Source organism: Manacus candei, unplaced genomic scaffold, assembly GCF_025592945.1.
Source record: "Manacus candei isolate 608988 ecotype Guabito, Panama unplaced genomic scaffold, ASM2559294v1 h1tg000049l, whole genome shotgun sequence".
Lineage (NCBI taxonomy): Eukaryota > Metazoa > Chordata > Aves > Passeriformes > Pipridae > Manacus > Manacus candei.
This window is the reverse complement of record NW_026138097.1, coordinates 709404-732803: the sequence shown is the minus strand read 5'-3', so window position 1 is coordinate 732803 and position 23400 is coordinate 709404. Positions and strand designations below refer to the sequence as shown.

The following is a 23400-nucleotide window of genomic DNA, read 5'->3' as shown; positions in this document are numbered from 1 at the left end:
TTTGAAATGTTCTAGAGAATGGATCCACTAGCCACTACAGGAGCTACAGCTAACATGCACTAGGAGGGAAAGGCGAGTTTCCTGGCAGAATTTGATCCCCCAGTACAAAATACAAGGGAATTATTTTTGGTGTGCACAACAACCCTCAGCACATTTCTTACAGCTCAAAAATGTCCTTAATTAAGTTTTTCACTTCCACATTGCATCATTATAAAACCATGGTAGTGTTTTACAGCTTGATTTGGTGATCCTCAGTTTATGTTCAAGCATACTTACTCCCATGAGCAGCCTCTTAATACTCGTGCAGTTGAGCCCTTAGTTCAGTGTAATTACATTTTTGATTATGCTTTTCTATATCCTAATTATCACTGATTCAAAGAATTTGAAGGTTAATGACACGTCCAAATTAATTCTTATTGCCACCTCAGTAACACTGACACTTTTTCAGTATCCAGTTGTATAAAGACTATTGTATTTACACTGCAATTACCCTGTCATGTAGCAAGCACTCCATTTATATGAATTAGTGGAGTTGGAAAGCATAACCAGGGTGTAATTGGTCCTCTGACTGCAGCATAACTATAGTCACTGTGTTATAAATAATAAACTTTTCCTTCCTTTTATTTCCTCTACTCACATATTTAATTGGGATGGTTGAGATTTTCTTTAAATACTAAGAAAACTCGTTTGCAATGAAACACTGTTCTGAGTGCAGTCCAGTAATGTTTGCATTTACAGTCCTGATTCAGTAAAGGTGCAGAGCATGTGCTGAAACTCCGCTGACTTTACTGGAAATGTTTGATTATTTTCTTTCAAGTTGACAAAATCTTTCAAAACAGAATAGACTTGACAAGTAGGGTCACTTGCATTTTCATTATGACAGATTCCAGATATGTCAATAGCTAAAGTAAGAAATTATCCAGGTCCATGCTCCTGGTGGCTTTTTTCCCCTATCTTGATATTGACTTTTCAGCTTAGTGTGGTTGAAACTCCTATCGCCACCCATTCATAGATTTAGACTCTTTATGAGAGGTAGGTGCTCATAATTTATTATCCAACAAGCACAAATTGAGCAGGGGAGGTACAATCAATTTTCTTTGTGAATACCAGCATTGATTTCCTGAGCAGCAGCCTACAACTCCCAACATATAGGTATGTGCATTTTTATTGTTCCAACCCGTGAGGAATGTCTCTGCTTTCCAGCACACAGCTGTTAACATTTTAAATGTTACTTTATTTTACAGTCTTCGTAATTTCCTGATCTGTCCGTACGAAAGACGGAGGTGTAGTGTATTTGATCATCATAATGGAATTTCAAGTGCAAGTACCTAAAATTAGGCTTGGCATCAAAAATCAGAGTGGATTGGAAAAGACTTGATGCAAGAAATGCACCCAAAATACTCTTCAATGTTTTTTCTGCATAAATCCTCTGGCATATTTCACACACATCTTCAAGGACTGCACATCGAGGGGAGAAGGGAAAAGAGCAACTTTGTGTGGTGCAAATGCAGTGCAGGGCAAGGGGTCAGCGCAGACCAGCACAGCACCTCCCTGGAATGCAGTCCTTGTCACTGAGGAGGATGTTCAGCACACTGGCCCTGCCACTCTGAAACAATCAGCACTGAGTGCTGTGTCAGGCAACCACGCTGCACATATTGCTGAGGCATTGGCAGCCACTGCTTTTTTGCATCCTGTGACAAATCCAGGTAATATATGAGAGAATGCAAGAACCTATATATCAGATATATCCCTGGCAGAGTACCAGGCACTTGAAGCATGGAAAGGCTGTGTGCCTATACAGGCAGTGTGGCTGGGGCAGGTGTCCTTTTCAGTGCACTGAAAAGTGGAATGTGAGTGATCTGACCTGGAAGTTGTGGAGGTCCTGATACTGTCATCTTTAGTCCTCTTTTACCAGTGCAGACATGCTTAAATTTCTAGTAGCTTCACACATGATGCACTGCTGTAGGCATAGCTGCAATGGATTTAAACAGGAAAGAGGTAACATTTTTAAAAAGTTGGCATCTTTTAAATTATGAAGTAAAATAATTCTGTAAGTGCTCATCCATCAGGTTTTTTCCTATTCTGGTAGTCTAAATGTGCAGTTCTGCAGATTTAAAGCAGAGTGGAACAGAACAAAAGCCAGGGTTAATGCTACCATTTGCAGTTTCTATTAAAATGTTGTCAATGTCTTGCCCTCTCATGGACTCTAATTAAGCAGCACTAATTGTGGTGCTGCTGAGCCATCCCTAGGTATCACTGGCCACAGTCTAATCGCCACTTTACAGGTCAGTTGCATCAATTTTGGGCTTCTCCCTGTTGCCCTAGTTTCTTTGCACATACTGTTTCAAAGAAAACACTTGGGTCAAATTTAACCTTACTGGACATCTGATCCTGTATGAACTCTTAAATGTAGATTTGGAGTGGTTTAATTAGCAGACTTGCAGTGCAGCACAGAATTGAAGTGAAGAAATAAAAAGTATAACAGATGCGAACTGGAGTGATTTTTATCTCAGCAACATCAAGACAACCATTACACAAGCCATTTATTTGTTAATGGGTTCAATACGTGTCTGGTATTTCCTAGATACTTTTGCTTTCTGAATGTCTCTTTTTACAGTCACATAATAGCCACAGTAATATCTGCACATCATATTACTCCCTTCTGTGGTTTAGTAAATTATGGAGAGATCAGCAACTGTTCAACACATTGCACTAGTATAATCATTCTTGCTTTGGCCTTCTACATTCTTAGATACTCCCTCTTGCATCTGGTCAGGTGAATGAAAAACAGTGCAGTTCCTGACATTACACAGTGGGTCTGCAAGCAGATATTTAGTTTTGTTGAAGGGAGAAGGAAGGAAGGAATTAGACCTGTGGAGTACACTTCAGAGGTGAATGTGATAGACTGCTGAATGAAGCACCTCCTGCTTCCTTCCTTCTAGGAGTTACCCACTGTGATAGGGTATGAATCTGATTGTGGGTGAACACCAGAGAAATTACTAGAGGTAGTTTAGGCTATATGACTCAGCCTTCCTGCGTGTATCAGTTCAGAAGTTGCAAAAAGATTTGCTTTGTTGTTGCTTCACAAAATAGATTATTTCTGTCCTCTCCCCCAGCATTTGTCAGTTTGATTTGTTATTGCCAATTTTTTACACATTGATTTAAGTCTCAGTGGGTGCACTAAAGGCCTGCTAATGGATTAAAAAAGAGAACGTTGTGTTCTACCCATTTTTGTGTGTGTGTTTGACTATTCTTTAGTGAAAGTACTGTTTATACTTGGCACAATCTTAATTTTAAAAAAGTACATTTCTTAATCAGGAAAAAAAGGAGCAGGAATGCTGCCAGGGTGAGTCCTCTCCAGTATGCAGCTAGTCCAATACCTAAGACCTTGGAAGTTATAAGAATCCTGCAGTGCATGGGCATGAAATCCTCCAGGTCAGATTTGGTATGTCTGCAGCACTGCCTGACGGGACATGAAGAGGAAAGGATTTGGTTTGGTTTTCTGTGCTCTGTTTTCTTTCCTTGACTGTTTATCCACACCATGACAGGCCCTAATGTTTTCACTAGCTGTCCTTTCTCACTGTGCACTGGATGTGTGTAAAGGGGCAGCTGCTGGAAAAACTTGTGTCTGTGTTTTAAGTGGGATGCTTGATGACTGCAAGTCGTTGCAGCAGGCAAATAATTTTGAGCTTGTCAAGTGTATGCTTTCTCTATCCCCACAGGGTCAAATTTCCCTCTTTAATTAGGCCTTGCAAGAAAAAAATTTTTTGCTTTCCTCCATTTTGCATTTACCTTTATTCAATTTTGTTTTCTTCTCCCATGTTCCAGGATTAGCGAAGATGGAGATAAGAAGCTCTTGATCTCCCATCTGTGTATCAGTTAGCATTGCTTATAGCTTCACCATGTTTCTTTTTACTGAATTTCTTCTAAGGTGTTTTAAAAGCACGTGTATCAGGTGACACGTGATTCTGATCTGCATCTTTTCTTGCACAGTTTTTAATATAAAATCAAATTCTTGTTGAATGCATAATCAAACATTTTTAGGATCTCTGATAACCTCTGGTACTTATGAGTTGAAGTTCTTTGGGTGTTTATATAACAATATAGGGAGAGGAAATTTTGAGTGTGGACAACAAACTCATGGGTTTGTGTAGAATTGCAACTGAGATATAGAATCACAGAACAGAATCATAGAATCGCTTAGGTTGGAAAAGACCTCCAAGATCATCGAGTCCAACCTTTGACCAATCACCAACCTTCAACTAGACCGTGGCACTAAGTGCCAAGTCCAGTCATTTCTTGAGCACCTCTGGAGGATGCCTGACTCCATCACCTCCCTGGGCAGCCATTCTAATAGCTTGGCATCTTTTTCCTTGGAGAAGTTCTTTTTGATGTCCAACTTGAACCTTCCCTGCCACAGCTTGAGGCTATGCCCTACCTTGCTACACCCTCCTTTCAGGTAGTTGTAAAGTGCAATAAGGTCACCCCTGAGCTTCCCCCAGGCTAAACAACCCCAGCTCCCTCAGCTGCTCCTCATAGGACTTACTCTTTAGGTCCTTCACCAGCTTCATTGCCCTTCTCTGGACATGCTTCAGCACCTCAGTGTCTTTCTCGAAGTGAGGGGCTCAGAGCTGCACACAGTACTCAGGGTGCAGCCTCACCACTGCTGAGTACAGGGGGACAAATTCCTTCCCTAGTCCTACTGGCTACTCTATTTCTGATACAGACCAGGATGCTATTGGCCTTCTTGGGCCCCTGGGCACACTGCTGGCTCATGTTCAATCGGCTGTGGACCAGCACCCCCAGGTCCTTTTCCACCAGGCAGCCACTCTTCCCCCAGCCTATAGCACTGCATGGGGGTGTTGTGGACAAAGTGTACGACCCAGACCTTGGCCGTGTTAAACCTCAGACCATTGGCCTCAGACCATCAATCCAGCCTGTCCAGGTCCCTGTGCAGAGCCTTCCTACCCTCCAGCAGATCAATATTCTCACCCATCTGAAACCTGACTGAGGGTGCACTTGGTCCCCTTGTCCAAATAATCAGTAAAGATATTAAACAGGATGTGCCCCAATACTGAGCCTTGGGAAATCCCACCAGTGACCGGAAACCAACTGGATGTGGCACCATTCACCACCACTCTCTAGGCCCAGGCATCCAACCAGTCTTTAATCCAGCAACAAGTGTACTTGTCCAAGCCATGGGCTTCCAGCTTCTTGAGGATAATGCCATGGGAGACAGTATCAAAGGCTTTACTTCTACCTTCTGAGGTAGAAGACTTTTGAAGTAGGAATTATGTTAATTAGGTAAGAAATCTAAATCACTTGGGATGAGATGTACCAATTGCTGTATGTATTGGCCCCCATGACCCAGGAAGTAATTTACAGTCATGTTTCTGGGATGACATTGTGCTTTCATCAAGAAAAGAAACCTGTGTTCTGGTGGTCATTAAAATAATACCGAGACTTTTTCAAGACTAGTTAATGCGTGAATTCTTATTGTTCAGATTCTAATTTCTTAGTGATGATCCATCTTTAGTACCTGCAATGTCAAGATAGTTGAGCCTTTATTTTTATATCTTGTTCAGTTTTGTTATATAGCACTACTGTTGGTCATCTTTATGTGTCATCTCAAATGTGGGTGCAAATGTATTACCTCTCAGGTATGTGCTAAGAATTAATGTTTTCTGAAAGGGTTAGAAATTCTCAAATGAAAGTTGTTGTCATAGACCGTAATCTGCTATTAATTCCTATTAACTGATGAGACAAAGCAGAGGACTAAATAGCAAGTATTAGCCATGCTGAAAAGTGCAGTGGCCAGGTTTCTGACTGACGTGTCCATTCAGGAAAATCGGCATACTAAGCCATGCTGATTAGTTTAGAACAAAGAAGAAATTACTCATGTTGAAGAAAGAATGCAAATATTAGCTGAGAGACAACTGTTAGTGTGGATAAGCCTTCTTAAGATGTTGAATAAATTTTAAAAGGTGTACAGGGAAAAACATGAACTCACTGCTTATTTGAAGCAATGAATAAAATCCCAAATGGCCCTTCAAGAGTTTACAAAGAACAAGGCAAAATAAGTAGGTGGAGCTGGGGCAGCAAAGGAACTTGTTTTGTAAAATTCTTGTGATACCTCTGTGATGACACAAAAATAGGACATCAGGGAAACGTGGTAAATGCAGCAGAATTAGTGGCTCATGGGTGTGTTTTTAAAATATCTGATGTTTTAAAACAATGCTAGGATGCCAGAGGCTCAAGTTGTTTCTTGAAGATGATCTTTTGTTTAACAGTGTCTGCTGCTGGGTCTCAGACTCACTACTGAGTGAAAAGGCAAGAGGAGAGTTACTCTGCGGGGAGAGATGTTAACAAAGGTGTGACTATGGGTTTTTAATCTATTGGTGTGGATTATGGTAATCTGAAAGCCAGATCCACTGAAGTAATAGAGATATCCCTGTCTAGTAGTCTCTCTCTCAAAGCCTGGGTGAACTACTGCACAAATATAGGCTAGATACAAGTTATTTGCATTGTGTTTCTTTTCTTGGCCATTTTAAATGGCTTAATTTGCTGTAAGGCGTGTCATTTTGGACAGCTGCTTTGGAGTATAAAGCAAAGTTGAGTAAAATTGGATTTGGTGGTTGTTTTGGTTGTGTTTTTTTGTTGGATGGTTTGTTTGTTTTGTTTTCTTTCAGATAAGAGCATGGAGATTTATCTGGCATCTCTGTCTAGGAACTCCTGATGCACTGACCAAGCTGCCTATGTTCTGTGTTGCAGTGAGAGCTGTAGCCTGCAGGTTTTCAGATGTGAGGGAAATGTTTAGGACACACAGATGAGAAATAAGCTGAACATATAAGTGGTGTATTTGCTGTGCAAAAGCAAGGTATCATTTTACAAAGCTTTGATGCGTAGTTGAAAATACTGATAAATTCTTGGGTAGGTGCACAAATTATAAAGTCTCTGAACTACCCACAAATGAAAGAGATGTGGAATCACATATTCCTAAGCTAAAGGATGCTGTGTTTCCTGTGGCTGGCTGGAAAGTTGACACAGTGGGAGGAAAGCTGGGAGCTAGGTACCAGTCTTCTTCTTGTGTCCATGCACCTGTATCACTTATATGTGAATACAAGCTGAGGGAGGAACTTGAGATGAGCAATTGTGTGCCCAGTCTCTCATTCAGCAATTTTCAGCAAATTTCAGCAACTGCCATTCACGAGCATGCCTGGAGGATTTCTTTACCTCAGAACAGCAGCCAGACAAACAGTCAGACATGCATAGGGAAAGAAAGAGATCATAAAACTTGTCAAAGCTAGATCTGCAGCCTGCACTAAACCTGCCTATGTGTAGTCCTGCAGTGAAGTTTCATATCTACTGCAGCTGATAGATGCTATCAGCTTTATTCCTTATTGGATTTTCAGTAACCAAGGATTTTCCAGCAGGCCGAGTAATGGAGAAAAATAACTTACTTTTCTTGAAATATCTTTCTTTTGTTTTCTGCTCTGCTTTCCTTACTCCTGGGAAGAAGGGGGGTGGGATAAAGATCTGAAGAGAGAACATTATTGTAGTTTTACAATGCATGACCCTTTATAAAAGTAACCAGTACTTAAAATCTCTCCCTCTCTGAAATAACTCATACCCTCAGATAACCTGTATAAAATCAGCAGACTTGACTGAGGAAATCACTGGGAGGTGAACTTGCACACATTTACAACTGGGGGATTTGTAGGTCATTTTGAATGTTTGTGGTATAACTCGTGGGTTGTTTCAGTAGAAATACCATAAGTAGGTGATAGAGAAGAGCAGGTGGTGACTGAAAGCCAGAAGGTTTTTCAACATCCCAACACACATTGGTGCCTGCAGGAATCTGCCATTTGAGTGCAGTGTGCATGAATGTTCTTGTTGTGTGTATGTACATGTCATGCATGCAAACCCTATGATGATCATGTCATCCTTTGTTTTGTCTGTTTATTGAGTATATCTTGAATTGTCTGTACTTAACTTCACACAAAATCCAGGTGATCCACAAATACATTAATAATGTTATATTGGGAAAAGGTTATGATTGGAGACAGATAAAAAAGAAAGAAGCATTGCAATTTATATTTGTCAAGAAGCAGACTTTATGCTTCACAGTTATCTTTTAGGTTTGCATTTTCTGGTTTCTTGGAGCTTGACGGGATAATCATGTTCCCTTAACATAGTTTTGCTGATGGAATAAAGTTATATAATATTACACACTTTTCTAAATATTTTTTTCCTATAATTATTACTTGGACCTCTTTTGTTCTCAGGCTTTCATACAGGTGGCAAAATGGATGTAGGTCAGTATGTTAGATATCAACAGATGTGCATAAGAATATTTCTTTAATAGAATTGTGAACCTTTTGTTAATTTTTAATCCTTGAGTCTCCTGAGAAGTATTTTTCACTTCCATTAAATATCTGGGCTTTTTTCCCCCGGTTAACTAGCTGAGTTCTCAGACAAGCTTGTTTCCATCCATACTGAAAGCATGCTCAATATCCCGACTCAATATCTCCACTTTAAAATGAGGCTTAAATTCAAACATCTGTAAAATCTGATGGAAAGCAACTATATTGTTCTTACACACTTCCCTTTTTAACTCAACCAGTTTGATTTTTATTTACACCGAGGCAGCTTTCGCCCTTATGGCTATGTGGTAGGACTTTATGGTGAACATAGGTATAAACCCCATTAATTAGACCACATGTTGATACTCTTAGCAAAGGCACCAGCATTACTCATAATACCTAACTAACCCTGGATTATTGTTAAAATTCAGTTCACAAAATGTATAATGGACTATATTTCAGGTACCAACATGTTTATGACCTTTTGTCTGGCAGACTACAACTGTACTAGGACTTTGATTCCAGAGGTGAAGAGGGCAACCAATGTCTGTTACCATACAACTGATTCAGCTACATGGGAATAGTTAAACCTAATACTGGAAAAGTTTGGAGGTGCCACTAGTTGTCAGGAAATCCCGGGTTTTAAAGCAGCCTATTTATTTCTCTTGTTTTTCCCGAAAGGATCTCACTTACCTTTGTTAGCAGGCAAGTTTGAAAACTGCTGCCATTGGGTTTGAGTTCTAACAAAGCTGTACTGATCATAGTTGAGCTATTGTTTTTTTTCTGGTGTTTGGCTTGGGTGTTTTGAGATGTGTCTGAAAGGGAGAATGGGATTTTTTTAGGATGCAAAGATCTGGAATTTTATTAATTAATTGCTTGCTTTCCTTATAGAATCCTTGACTGCTTTTTCCTTTGTTTTCCACTAGTGTTCTATAGAGCTCTGCCTTTTTACCTTTTCTTTTTCCACTTTTTCCTTTTCTAGTAAATTTCTTTCATGTTGTATTTGACTGCTTCCTCTCAAGGTTTTGAACATCATCTTGATTAGGAGAGGTCCAGGCTGCCTGAAAAGCGTGCTGTGCTCTGGCCCCAAACAGCCTTTAGGACCACTTGGCTGCCTCTCAGACAGCTGGCTGGCAGTGGTCGCTGTGTGAACCTCAAAGTGCTCAGAGTTGCCAGACACACCCAGGCATGTGAGACATCTCCTTTGCTGTAGGGGTGAGCTGTGACAATGTCAGGCTTAGCTTGCAGGACTGCTGTTTTCGCAGCTACCTCTCTACACTGTGCAGTAGAATGCTCTGAGTCTTCATGCTTTTTGGAGCTGCCACCACTGAGAGGATGCTCAGAGTTTGCATGTTTATTTTTCAGTTGTGCTTTTGAGGGTGAGGAATGGAGGTGGAAATTGCCAAGTTTATTCTCATGACATCCTAACTTTTTGCTGTGAGTGATACGTAGCACAGGCTACTTCAGTGTCCTGCAGCTCAGGGATATATAATGCTACTGTAGCAGAAGAATAAAGGATAAAATATTAATGCCATAAAGTCAGTGGCCAATCTCTTACCACTTTTAGAAGATTCAAAATTAACTTCCAAATTCAGCAGTTATCCATTGTGTCTCACCGTAGACTGGCATCACAGCCTGTGGAAAAGGCTGGAAAAATCGTGTCTCATGTTCTTCTCTTTCCAACTGTTTAAGGGGGCATGGGTCAAGGGGGTGCTTTGGATCAGACCTGCTTCCATGTAGCCCAAAGTTTTGCATGCTGACCAATATGTTCCTGCTACTGCAGGATCGGGAAGAGCAGAGTGAGAGCTGCTGCTGGAAGGGCAGCAGCGACAGCCCAGCTCTCCTCTCCTTTCCTTGCCCATCATTACTCACACAGTTGCAGACAAGCAAACGTGAGGACTGCCTGTGCAGGGCGGGAAGGAAGGAAGGAAGGAAGGAAGGGATGACCTGTTTGCCTGGCAGAGGGCAGCAATGTTCCTGGTGGAGATGAGGGGTGATGTTTTCTGCAGAAGACATTTGCTTTCATGAAAGCGTGTTTGGCAAGGGGAGGGATCTAGAGAGCAGGGGATATGGACTTTGTGTGGGAATGGGAGTCACTTCTCTTCCTTATGAGTACAGATGAGGACAGTCTGGGTGGTGTCTAGCGTGGGGTATGAACTTCTGCATTGCCTTGCTCAGTGCCACAGAACAGTTTCCCAGTGTTGGCTGAAGTGTTTGAGTTGAATTGTACACTGGTTTCCATCAAACCTGACACATGTGAAAATGCCTCTGATGCTGATAAGATGTGATTTATTTATTAAGAGCTACAAGTTCTTAATCATTATACACACTGAAGTTAATGATTTTCTGAAGTGACAGCACTTCTGCATTTAGTTGACATCCCTTTCCCCTCCTGTTGTATTTAATGACTTTATGTTCAGAAGTCTTGCATCCTATATGAACCCAGCTAAATCCTTCACAGTGATTTTGGTGATGACTAAATTGCTGTAATGAATTAATTTGTTAATCTTGGAGAACAGATTTTGTAAATATTGCTTCTCCCCAGAAGTCTTTGCCATACCTCAAGTTTGCTGTAACACACTACCACTGTCATTTTCAGGATGAGTCTGGCCTCTGCTTTCTTTATCCTTCAGATTGGACTTTGCATATGAGGATTGGCAGAGATGCAGCTGGATTTATTTATTCATCAGTCTTAAGGAAAGTAATATTTGGGATGTTACTGATGACTTTACCTAATGGGAAGTAGAAGGCACACTCTACTCACAGCACATGATGAAATGACAGCAGGACATAGATACAAGTTGCAACAAGAGACATTCTGATTAGACCTCAGGAATATTTTTTTCTCAAGACAGTAGACAAACCTTAGAACAGGTTGCCCAGAGAGCTCGTGGGATCTCCATCCTTTGAGATATTCAGAGCTGAACTGGACAGGGGCCTAAGTAGCCTGCTCTAAGTTGGTCCTGTTTTGACAGAAGGGTCAGATGACTTCAGGAAATCTCTTCCAACATTGATTATTCTGTGGCAGTTTGATTCCAGTCAGTGTTCCCACACGCCCACTTCACTGGAGAGAGGCTGTTGACTTTTTAAAGCCTACTGTTCTGAAAAACAGCAACCTAAGAAAAACAAAACATTGAATGCTGTAGGCAGCAAAAGCCAGTTGGGAATTTTTAAAAAAGAAAGATTTAAAATAAAGCAACCACAAAAAGAGACAACAAAAGCAAAAACAAACAAAAAAACCCCAAACCCATGGGTTTACTAAGGTGAGATAAGCAGTTTCTGCTGGGTCTCACAGATCTGCCAAAAGATACAGAGGAGAAACACTGAGTGCGAATGAGGCTGTATTAACTGAGTGACTGTAGATACTATAAAAGGAGAAGATTTTCTTTTCTTCCCAGCTTTAGCCTTTCTATGGCATCATAGCTGCAAAAATCCTCTGTGTAGTGAAATGTTTTATTAGTGATTCAGCAAGATTGACGGACATTTGAAGCAGCAGAGGTATTTCTCTACTTTTAAAATCAGATTATAAATCTCTGCAGTTGCCTCATTTCTGCTCAGTGTAGGACCCAAGGTTGAAAGTAAAGTGTCTGTAGCTCACTTCTGGAAATAATGGTATTCATGGTTGAACTGTTATTTGAGGCATTCATTTAGAAGAATGGGCATTGTTCACTGCCTAGCTGCTTCTTTTATGGTGTGAAGGGTCATTGACTTGATTCCCTTGTCCTGACACTTGGGCAGCATGACTAATGCTTTGAGCTGTTCTTCAAATACAGCTTAGCTGAAAGATACAGTTGTCTCTCACACGTGTCAGCATTACTCATCTATGCACTTGTCCCATCCAAACCGTGTTAGAGGAGTGAGGAGTTTCTGAAGCTGTAATGAAGACAGCCTGGAAGTATAAACTGCTGCCTAACACAAGTTTCCTGCCTTCCAAAGACGTTGTGGATGTGTCAGAGTGTTTATTCTCTATATATCCTATGTGTTGGTGCCTCTCGTCATTTCGTAGGCAGAGAGAAAAGGTGTTAGCAGCAATTTTTTTTTAGTTCTCCATACAAAGAAAGGATTTTCATGAAAAGTTTGAATTTGGAGTCTAAGGGGCAAATTTAATGCAGAATTACAGGATCCAGACAGAGCCCAATGGGCCTTTTCATCTCTCCATGACAAACCTCCCAGTTATTTCAGTGGCTTGCAGGATATTGTTTAGCTGTTCCAGAGAGGATAATATTTACAAGCAGTTCTTGCTGTCAGAGTGGTTAAGCACATTAATACTCTGTGTATGGACCTGTCAGGTTTACAGGGTCAATCCTGTTCAGCATTAGGCAGCTGCCTGATGTAAATCTGATCATAAACCCAGATTTTCTTCGGGTTTTTTTCTGGATGATGGTAACACTGGAAATTACAAAGCTGTTTAGCAACTGCAAGGAGCCTTCTTCCCTGCTAACTCAACCAGAGTTTGTTTTGAATATTGGGGCTGTAAACTACTGTCATCCTTTGGTCCACTTTAACTTGTTAGGGCTCAAAGGGTCACTGGCATGAAATAGCATACAGCCTCAGAGCCAGCGTGTGAGCAATTGGTGAGATATGCTGCAGAAAGCAATCCTCTCAGAAGTTGCTATGTATAAAGAAAATGTCTGCTGCTTAGATGTAGTTCAGCCATCAACCCAGAAACCACAACCCAAAGCACAAGCATGTGCTATTGTGTTAAAGTATCTGAAAATCTAAGACTTTATTTAAATGAAGTTGCAAAGAGTGAAGGAAGATTAGAATCTCTAATCAAGCTTTTCTTCTGCTGTCAAAGGGTAACTGAAGTTTATTAGGCAGAGCTGTTAAAACCATTAAAAAGCTGAATCTAATAAAATTTTGGAAGAAAAAATATTGAACTCTGCCAGAGATACTGATTTGTTGCCTCAGTCCTTGATTTTGTTTTAATTGGAAGTGTTAGCTCTTAACATTCTGATTCTAGATTCTGGTTATGCTGAAATAGCATTCTACAGTCATAGGGTCGGCTGGGGAATATGAGATAGCTTCATGCCAACATGGAGACATACACTGGGTATGAACTGTCATTGGATGTCCTCTTGTCATAAGCCTGTTGATAGTTGCCTTCTAGAGGACTTTACTGATGATACTAAGCAGCAGGTTTTTTTTCCAGTAATGTAGTTTGTCTGCCACGGTTTGTTATCTAGACTCTGCTGAAAGAATTCATAACTTTTTCAATGGGGAAAAAACAGTTGTTTACTCACTTCCTTGCTACCTTTTTTAAGGGTTTCTAGGACAGGACTTTTTGGAATGAAAAACTTCTGCCTCCTGTGAATAAATGAAGTAATCAATAAACACTGCTGCAAGATGAAGCAAAAGGTTCTTTCTGTAGACAGAGGGCAATTACTATATGCCCACAAAAGGCAAATTCTCCACTTAATTAGGGAATGGCATTGAGAAGGTGGTGTATTACAAGGCTAGAATGCCGCTGACTGTGGCACATGGGGAAGCCTCTGTGTGTGTGTGGTCACAGTCCTTCAGGGATGTGAGCTGGCTGCAGAGAGCCAAACAGGAGCTAGGCTGCTGCTGGAGAAGCTGCCTGCTGTTTGGAGGCACCTGATAAAAAAATACTATGGTGCCAGCACAAAGGCTTAACAAGCTAACAGGATAAGTGGAATATGTTGCATTCAAGAGCTGGATAATTCTATTAACAGAGTGGGGGTTGCAGCTGAAGCACTGCCACTAATTAGGGGTAGATTTTCAAAGTGGTGCCTGGGATTATAGCCATAATTCTGTCAGTGGCAGTCATGGAGCTCAGATCTGCATTTGCTCCTTTCAGAATTCACCCCTTACATCCCAAAGCCCTTTCTTCACTGAAGAAGTCAAGTAATGGAGTGAAACGAAGCACTCAGTCTGTGTTTGCTTAGTCAATTTTTTTTTACAAAACTATTTCTTTTTAAATTCAGCACTTGGGATGAAATGGGAATACTCACCCATTTGCAGATCTACTGAGGAATTCCCTCTCTAAAGAAGATGGTAGAATATGAAGTGTGATGATGATATGACTCGTGATGATGTCCGATACTCTCTTCCTGTAATAAGAAACTTCACTGCTGAGCTGTGGAAAGTGTAAGCCTTTTTCCACATGTTTTAGAGAGTTGTCCAAATGTTAAGCATTCAGAGAATCAAGAGGGCAACAGCAAAAGCCAATAGAAATAGATTAGGGGAGAATAATTTTTTGACTACTTGTTCTGGACTCCTGTCCCACGTATGCACAGGTCTGTTAAAACAGTAGCTCCAAGCTGGTTTAAACTAACATCAGCAAAGCTGTGCAGAGTGGAAGCTGGTACTCTGCCCCTGCATTGTGCTGGGCAGTTTTGGACCCATCTTACATGTCAGATGAATTAGGGGATAAAAGCAGATGGAAGGATGTAGGAGACAGGGCATCAGCTTCTTCTTTTGCTGCTGACCATTGAATTCTGGCTATTAAACCTATTTATTTTGTATTAAATCTGCTGGCAAGTTTGGTGGCCTTGAAAAGCAGAAAACAGAGAACTGGAGCTTGAAGCACACGTAGTGCAGGCAGTGATGGACAGCCTTTTCCCCCAGCGCTGCAACACCCCATCTTTAGCTCTGACACATCTAGCAACACTTTTTCTGATTGCTGATGCACAATTTGGGGCTGAGCTGAGGCTATTTTTCACTTGTTATTTGAATTAAGCACAGGTTTCAGCATTCTCTTTTTGCAGTGCTCTAGTCTACCGCTTTTCATCCTCAGAGCCGGTGTGTACAAACAGAAAATATTTTGCTGCTTTACGTTTGTGGTTCCTAGTTTTCTTTCATTGTAGACTTCCATCTTCAATACAGATGTGGATAGTACTGCTGGGAAGTGTGAGCCCTTCTGAATACTTTGTTATGTTTTTAGATCTGCTTTTTTAAAGAAAAACTCTTGTGAATAGATAGTGTTGTCCAGGCTAGAGCTTTGTCAGTTTACAGTATCTGATTATTTAATCTGCAATAGATATTACTGTATTGCAATCTGTGCTCTCAGTGGAAAATATTCTAGGTTTTAATTAGCACCTTGTAAAATCAAAACGTGATTGGATTGAACATTAGGTCATGTCCATGATGTTCACCAGGTAAGTCAACAAAAGCAAACAGGTAGTGCAGCACTGTTTTTCGTGTCACTGCAATTTCCTGTTTAAATGTAAGAAATACTGGCTCATGGGAGATAACTGATATAAATTATGGTCATTAAATATTGCCATTCTTTCGCAACAGAAGCTACTGATACAGAAGTACTTTGGCCGTCAGGGAAAGGGAAGATAACTTACTCTAGATGTTTCTTTTGCTTATGGGAAAATTTGCTTAGCTTTGTTGAATCTCTTTGTGTGGGCACAGGGGACAAAAATGTCCTTCTGGAGAGGAAAAAGCATTACAGAACACTTAAAACTAAGACATAACAGTGTTTTCCTGTGCTGTGTGTGGGAAAAGGAGTAAGTGCTTGTATTTGCCAGCTATGCATGTCCAGTTGTGGTAGATGTATGCAATAAAATCATATTTATCCTGTTTCGTATCAGCAGGACTTTAAAAATATTGAAGTTGGGCTGCACAGTTGACAAACATGCTAAAGGAAACTCGGTGCTGCAAAGCATGTTTTGCCAGCATGCTACACTATTACTGCTCACTGTGGTGTCCAAAAGCAGATCTTCTAGTGCAGCACCAGGTAAACACAATTTCTTCCAGACCTGATTCACACTATACCTGTATTTGCCTCATCCTAACCTAGAGCAACAGGGAGGCTGAATAGGGGCATCCTAAGTGTGCCCTGTAAGCCACTTTATTTTCATGACCAAGAGAGTTATCTTTGTTACTCTTCCATATATTTAGATAGACTAGTGAAGAGAAAGGTATTTTAGGAGATACTTTTAATTAGTTGTGAGAGTCTCTGTTTCTGGGCCTCTGCTCAGAGGCCTCACAAATTTTTAGTGATGCGCTTGGAATTTTGTCACAGCAAGAGCTGATGGACTATAATGCTCTGGGATTTCTCAAGATTTTTTAAATTCTTTTTCCATAACACATACCATGGCTAAAGAGGGAGCGAGTCTCAAGGGCTCCATTTGCTAATGTGAAGTCTGCCTCCTTTCTCATTCAGGGTCACGTGACTTCCTTCTAGCATTTGCAGGAACTACTCACAAGGAAAAGTGATACTAGGACAATACTATTATTTTAGGTTTTAATTCATCTCCTTCTATCTTCTTTCTTCTCTGTGCTGTAAAAATGAAAAGCACTACCAAACCTGGACCTTTTCCTGAGCTTAGCAAGTCCCAGGAGGCTTGGATCTGGCGTCAAATACCTTCCCATGTTTCACAGATAGCCATCACAGGCCGTGGCAGTCATCTTTTGCAATTCTTCAGAGGCTAGGAAACTCTGTAGCAGAAAAGATGATGATTTTACAGTATATGTTTATTGCAGGATATTTTGAAGAAGTACTGATAGCCCTCTAACTGTCTGAATATATACGCTCCCATCAGTGGCAATGATGCTGGCTCCAGTTATATTCAAGGAAAGCAAAAGGAGGTTTGAATCCAGTTCGGGAAGCCTTTGGTTTTCTGAGAGAGATTCAGCTAGGCTTGAAGTTGCAGCTCATGTCCCATCCCTTCATGTCTAGATATAAAAGAGCATGTAGTAAAATCATATTCATTCTGTTTTGTATTAGCAGGACTTGTAAAATAATTAGTCTGGGCTGCACAACTAAAAATATTAAACTAATTCAGACTGAGCTCTCACTTCAAGGGCATAAAAGAGCAGAAAAGTTATTGAGGGAAAATCACATTTGTTCCTTTTCATGTGAAGGACTTCAAGTCCATAGAATGTCAAGTGACAAGATGAATGTTGTCCTTCTGTCAACTAACTATATTTTAAGTGGCAGTTGAGAAGATAGAGGGGTTTTTACCTCCTGATGACTAAATTCAAGGTTTACTTATACTGACAAAACTCCCAATGTAATTATATTGTAGCCACTAAAATCAGTCTGGATTTCTTTCATGGTAAATGGCAAGCAGGAACAGTATGACCTGTGCATGTTCCCATCTCAGGCCTCAAGATACTATGAAACTCAGTTGGTGTTGTGGCTGGTGAACATTGCTGACTACTCACCCTCTTTTGCCCTGCCCTGCATCAGGTGCAGCCTTGTCCTCGCTACTGGGGACAATCTGGTATTGCATTAGAAAACAGTGAATCTGAACTGCAGCAATTAGGTCTTTTTATTTTCAGAAAAGCAGATTTAATGTTGGGAGATTTTTCTCCCTTCCTCCACTGGTGTTCCTTCTGACTTCTTGAAATGCCAATAATTAAAGTATAATCAGTTTCATGGCCTTCCTATTGTCCTTCCCTGAGTACATCTGTGTTTAATTCCTCCATTCTTCGAGAGAGGATGTCTACCTGCTCTTGAGCGTTCTCTGGCATTTTCCCTGCCGTGCCTGAGGACCTGTATTGTGGGTGAGAAGTTGCAGTGCATGTGTGAGAAGAGTGGCAGACCAGTGCCTCCAGACTGCTGCAGGGTGAGGAACACAGATTGTCATGGTAGAGCTACACATGAGGCATTTGGCTCAGCTGTTTTTAATGGTGCACCCCAGGTCTCAACCCAAAGATAAGTGTATCTCTCCTTCAGCCTTTCTGCCATGCTTTCTCTTTCTCATCTGCTGGACAGGAAGAAAAGTGGAAAAGCTTCAAAAAAGTGTGGGTGTTTCCTATTGCTAAGGTTAAGTGCTAGACATTATCAAAACGACTGGCTTTTGGATGTAGTGTTGCATCTCAGACAACTACACTGGGGTCAGCTACTGAGTATATAACTAATTTATGCAGCAGGGCTGGCTTTTTGCCCCCATGATTGCACGGTGAGCACTTGACAGGATGCTGTGGGGTACACCTGTTTCACAGAAGGGATGGATCATCCAGAAGCAAATAAATTTATGTTGGTTTTCTTTTACTTATGAGACTGGATGTCTTATTATTTCCCTTGTATAATGCCAAGCTTCACCAGTGCAGGTTTGGCCATGCTAGGGATGCTTTGCCCATATCAGAATTCGCAACAATATTATGACTGCCTTGATATAATTTCATTAATGCAGGTATGGCCCCCAAAGGGTCATTTAATAGCAACATATTTTTAAGTTTTGAACAGACTAGTGCTTGCAGGACCCCATCAGATCCACCCCAATTTGTTCGAAGTGTAGACTGCTAAACTATTCATACTGCCATGATGTATGACATACATGGCAGATCTAAAAAGAAACCCAGAGTAATACTGAAGAACTGAAAAAAACCCACATGTTTTGCAAATGTGCACATGTCTAGGTTGGTTGGCCCAGTTACTGTCCTGGACAAAATCATGGAAGGACCATAATAGTAAGCATTAAAAGAGAGTGTGTAATAAATGTCAACTAGTGACATAGCATGAAAAATACACAGTGATAAGGAAATGTCTGTTTCTTGGTGGGATCACAATTTTGGCTGCTAAAGGTTACTGAGTTCTTGTCATAAATTCTAGCAATCACATTCTGATTTAAATGTGTCTCTATCCAGAAATCAGTAGTGGCTTCAAAGTGTATATTGAAACCTACTTAGCTGAGAAGACAGAAAGAACAATTGCAACTAATTAGCTGTGGTCCAATAGGGATGTTCATACTGGAATTTAGTCATAGTCTCACTCTACTCAGTACCTTTTATCTCATTTAGATAGTCTGGAAGAAACAAAATGATTATGACAAAAAGTCAAGTCCAACAGAGCCCATTATTTTATAATTATGTCTAAATTCAACCTGTATATTTTTGATCTAGGCCTCATTTGTGTCTTAACCTGACAGTTGTGTTGTTTAATCCCTGCTAGCTGGGCTGTAGTGCCCCCTTGCATTGCACTCTCTGGAGGCAGAGACCAGCTTGCTTTCTAAGTTAAGCTTGACTACACAATATTTAATATACTGAGCAATGAGTCACAGCTGAGTGGGACTTCAGTTACTGTTTCCTGGCAGAAATTGGAACTTCACTGCATAAACGCTGTTTTTCTTTTTGGCTGACAGCTGAATGGCAAGAGTGGCGAGGAGCTGCTGCTTCCTGGGGGCAGAGCAGCATTTGGTTTGACTCCAGAGTCAGTGGGAGGCAGTACTAGTAGCACCACCTCCCTGCTGGACTTGGAGCCTGACACCCGATGGCATCTCCTCTGCCCTGTTCAGGGGCTCAGCAGTGAAAACTGCTGATGGTGTGTTTCTGCTGATGCCCCAGACACTGGCTCAGAGGCATTCTTGCTTCCCAGTTCTGATCACAGCCAGAAGGCAGCTTGGGTCCTAATTTGCACAACAGCAGCTTACCAATAAACTTGCTGAACCAAAGACTGACATTAAAACCTAAACTGTGGAGTACAAATGGTCATCTATGGATTTTTAATTTCTTTTCTTTTGCCAGATCACCCTCAGTGCTCATTGTTATCATAATTCACAGCTGGTTGTTGTGCAGGGTATTAGTAATCTCTCAGAAGTCTTTCTCACATGTATGCAATTAGCTTTCTGGAACAAGATTTTCTACACAAGTAATAAGATGTTATAAAGATGGAAGTTGTTTTAAGAGATGATAGCTACATCCCCATCCTTATGTCCTGATTAATAAGTAGTTCCTTTTTGGGTGATGAACTGGTATGTTCAAATTACAGTAGTATTTTTTCATCATAAACATAAACATTGTTTTGATCCCTGGTCCTTAATTGATTCTTAGTTGTAAAACTAAGATTCTGCAAAAAGACAGTAGGCAATTTCTATGTTCGAGAGTTGTTGGAGACTACTCTTTCTCACCATTATTTGTCTTCCAGCAGATTTTTAAAAGCATCACCAATGAAGACTCAATCCAGGGACAAGGAAATCGGAGACTGATAAGTTTTTCATTGTCAGGTAAGTCACTGCTGATGAGAAAGTTTTAAGCCCAAAGAGTTGGGGACTGGAGTTTCTAGAACCTTTCATGAGCATGTTTCTAAAACCTTTCATTTGTGGTAGTTATATATATGTATATATTTATGTATGTTTTTTTACCTGTTGCTCTAGAAGTGATGCTGAGGCAGAGAATTAATATCTGTGATTACTGCCACACTCTCTTCCTTCAATGAGAGTTATGTGCTGAAGTGTCTTGTTCAAGTAGAGTTTTGGGGCCAGATTAGGTTTTCTGTTCACAATTAAATATGTAGGTCAGGGAAAGCAAGATCAAAGGCATGTGCTTAACTTAGAGAGCACAATGTGATTTGTGGTAGTATTTTGTTTCTTGGAGAGCACGTTCCACAGTCATGGTCTGGACCTGAGGCAGATCTATGTGCACAAGCTTGTCTGTGTTGCTCAACAGTGACTCTCTGACTTCTTGAGCCAGAACACTTCTCACACTCCTCTGCACTTCTTGAAGAATGCTCAGCCTCATTACTTGGCATGTCACTGCAGGTTTTAAAGGCTTAATATGGTTCCATGAAACAGCTATGAACCATTTGATCTGGCTTTGGTAAAAACAGTCTGCAAATCACATCTGTAGACAAAAATCAGTTTGTCAAAAGAGAGTAGTTGTGAGCAAGGTTCTCGTTTTGGAGTTTTATGCTTGCTACTTGGTTTCTCTATTTTTTTAGCTCCTGGAAGACAAAGATGCTTACCTTGACTTGAAAGTTCTTTGAGGAAGTAGTACAGAGTAAAAAGAGTTACCCTAGATCTAGTTACCCTAGAAAGGCATAGGCCTTTCTGTATAAAGTCCTACACTTAGACAAGTATTTCATTATGTGATTAGTTTTGGCCATATGATTTGTTTCAAGCTTCCCTCTACTAAGCACACAAGTCAGTGTTCTCCCAAATTAGATGTCCAGTGTGGTTCTTGAGAGGCTGTATATAATACATGGCAAGTTAGACTGGTATTAGGTGGGGCTGTTTTAACACATCACTTGTTTTTGTGAGTTGGACACTAGGCATCCACCCATCAGTTGATAAAACCATGGGCTTAGCTCAAGAGAAATAAAGAAGTAGAGTTAATATTTTTTAATGTTCTTTAATAATCTTTTACAGAAAATGTGGCCCAGAAATAGTTACAGTTTTTCATTCTCTCAGATTCTTTGGCCTAGTAGACCAAGAGGTGTCAAGAGTAGTAATTTGTGAGACTGATAAATAATGTGGTCTCAGTTGGCCCCATTATAAACTAGAGTATCTAATTTACAGCTTGATTCAAAGTATATAAAGACCATACCTTGTAATATATTTGGGATATCTTATTCTCATGGTTTACAAGCAATTAATCTACATTTGTATCACATCTGTATTAACAGCATCCTCACAGCCAGGTATTTGAAAGGCTTTGATAAAGTAATTGGACAATTATTTTATCAAAAATCTGTGGTATCAAAATAGTTCTATTTCAGTCTTTCTGAAATTAACAGATTAACATATCACAAGGATTTATTTGTTACCTTCTCACTTAGTCAATACCACAACAACAAAATGTTGTCTCTCTCAAAGCAAAATTGTTGCTATTCCTGTATCTAATATATCTAATAGAATACAAATCAATCCAGACCTTCCAGAGGCATCAGCAGGAACTAGGATTCCTTTCCATTTGCATTACTATCTCAGCAATAACTTCTCTATTGTCATGAGTCCTTTTGGCTTACATAGACTTTTCCTTTTCAATATCTATATTTTGGTATATTGTCATCTTCAGTATCATTACTTAAAAGCTATGTTTCCAAATTATGGTTGATTTAGTGGCAATTAAAAAGAAAAAAGTGTCAAACCATTAGAGTGATTGGGAACCATTGCATTAAGCACTGCACCAGCACAGAGCCACCATGCCCTAAGCAGTCTGTCATCTAAAGAATGCAAGAAGAGCTATGTCTTCTACCATATCACTTTTTAAAGAAAAAATTATTAGAATGAGAGAGAAAAATGTCGAAATAGGCCAAATTCCATGAAATGCTGAACAACATCAGTGCATTTCAGCTGACTTGTATTGCTTGTACTGCTGAGGCTCCAGTAAGACCCTATGTGGAAATGAACTGTGCAGAAACAGGTTATTTTCTATAAACCTGGTGACAAACTGCTTTCTTCTTTCTGAAAGTGCTTCTTTATAGAGTATTTGGTTGGACAAAATCCAACGGGTTTCATGGGAGATTTTGCTTGAGAAAAGATTTCTGGATTGAATAAAAATGTCAAACAATGAAACAGGTGTAAAACAATCCTTTAAGGCACAAGAAGGTGGCTGGCTTCTTGAGAATGGAAATAGCAGAGACTTCACATTATGTCACTAGGAGGGATTTTTCCTTCATGCGTTGGAGACTGGAAGTTGGTCCTGTGAAGGGTTAGTTCAGATCAATATGTTCACTAACAAGACTGATCTCAAAGAAGGTAATTTCCTGTAATTAAGCCTCTTAATAGTTTTTATGATACAGTATTATTATAGCTCTCATTATTTAAAATACCAAGAGAAATATTTTAAGCCTAATTTAACTAGATTGAAAAAAGTCTTTAAGGAAAGCTATGCAGTCCATTTTGCATTTATTTTCTGAAATGCCTTTTCTGCTGTTACCAGTGAATATCACACTTCTGATAAGGTGCCTGAAAGTGTCAGAGCTCTCTTGTATGAACTGTGGAAAGAAGATATGTACTAAGCTTCCTGAGATGTACCAGCTACTTCACTGAAGGTTCATGGTTCAGCAGTATAACAAATTTGCTGAAAGCCCTTAAAAGCAGTCTTGTTGGCTGGTATATTTACAAAGTGTATCATGAGGTTTGCATGATATGCCTCCTAGCTCTATGTTGCATGAAATAAGTTTTTCAGGCTTTAATATTTCACATATCTCATGTGTTTGCACACTTTATTTAAGTGTGCACACATTTATTATGTGTTCTTGTAGAACAAATGACCAGCAGATTTGAATATTCTACAAACATTCAGGCATTTATCCTCTTCACACCACTCTGAGAATGTTGTTAGTTATTTTTGTATGTCTTTCAGACCAGGTATTCGGGTAGTATCAGTTGTCAGTTTA

General features: G+C 40.2%; 1 protein-coding gene across 11 annotated transcripts in view; it reads left to right on the top strand.

The window, feature by feature from the left end:
- HECW1 (HECT, C2 and WW domain containing E3 ubiquitin protein ligase 1) overlaps positions 1 to 23400 on the top strand; it is a 258654-nt gene that overhangs the window by 138536 nt on the left and 96718 nt on the right. For 8 of the 11 annotated variants that reach the window (XR_007906638.1, XM_051799421.1, XM_051799422.1 and 5 more), the window contains one exon: positions 20206 to 20284. Coding sequence is in view for 10 of the 11 variants with exons in the window: in XM_051799421.1 (XP_051655381.1) it covers positions 20206 to 20284 (79 nt within the window). In the remaining variant the exon portion in view is untranslated. The remainder of the gene's footprint in view (positions 1 to 20205; positions 20285 to 23400) is intronic. The other 3 variants (XM_051799424.1, XM_051799419.1, XM_051799417.1) reach the window with 1 other exon arrangement.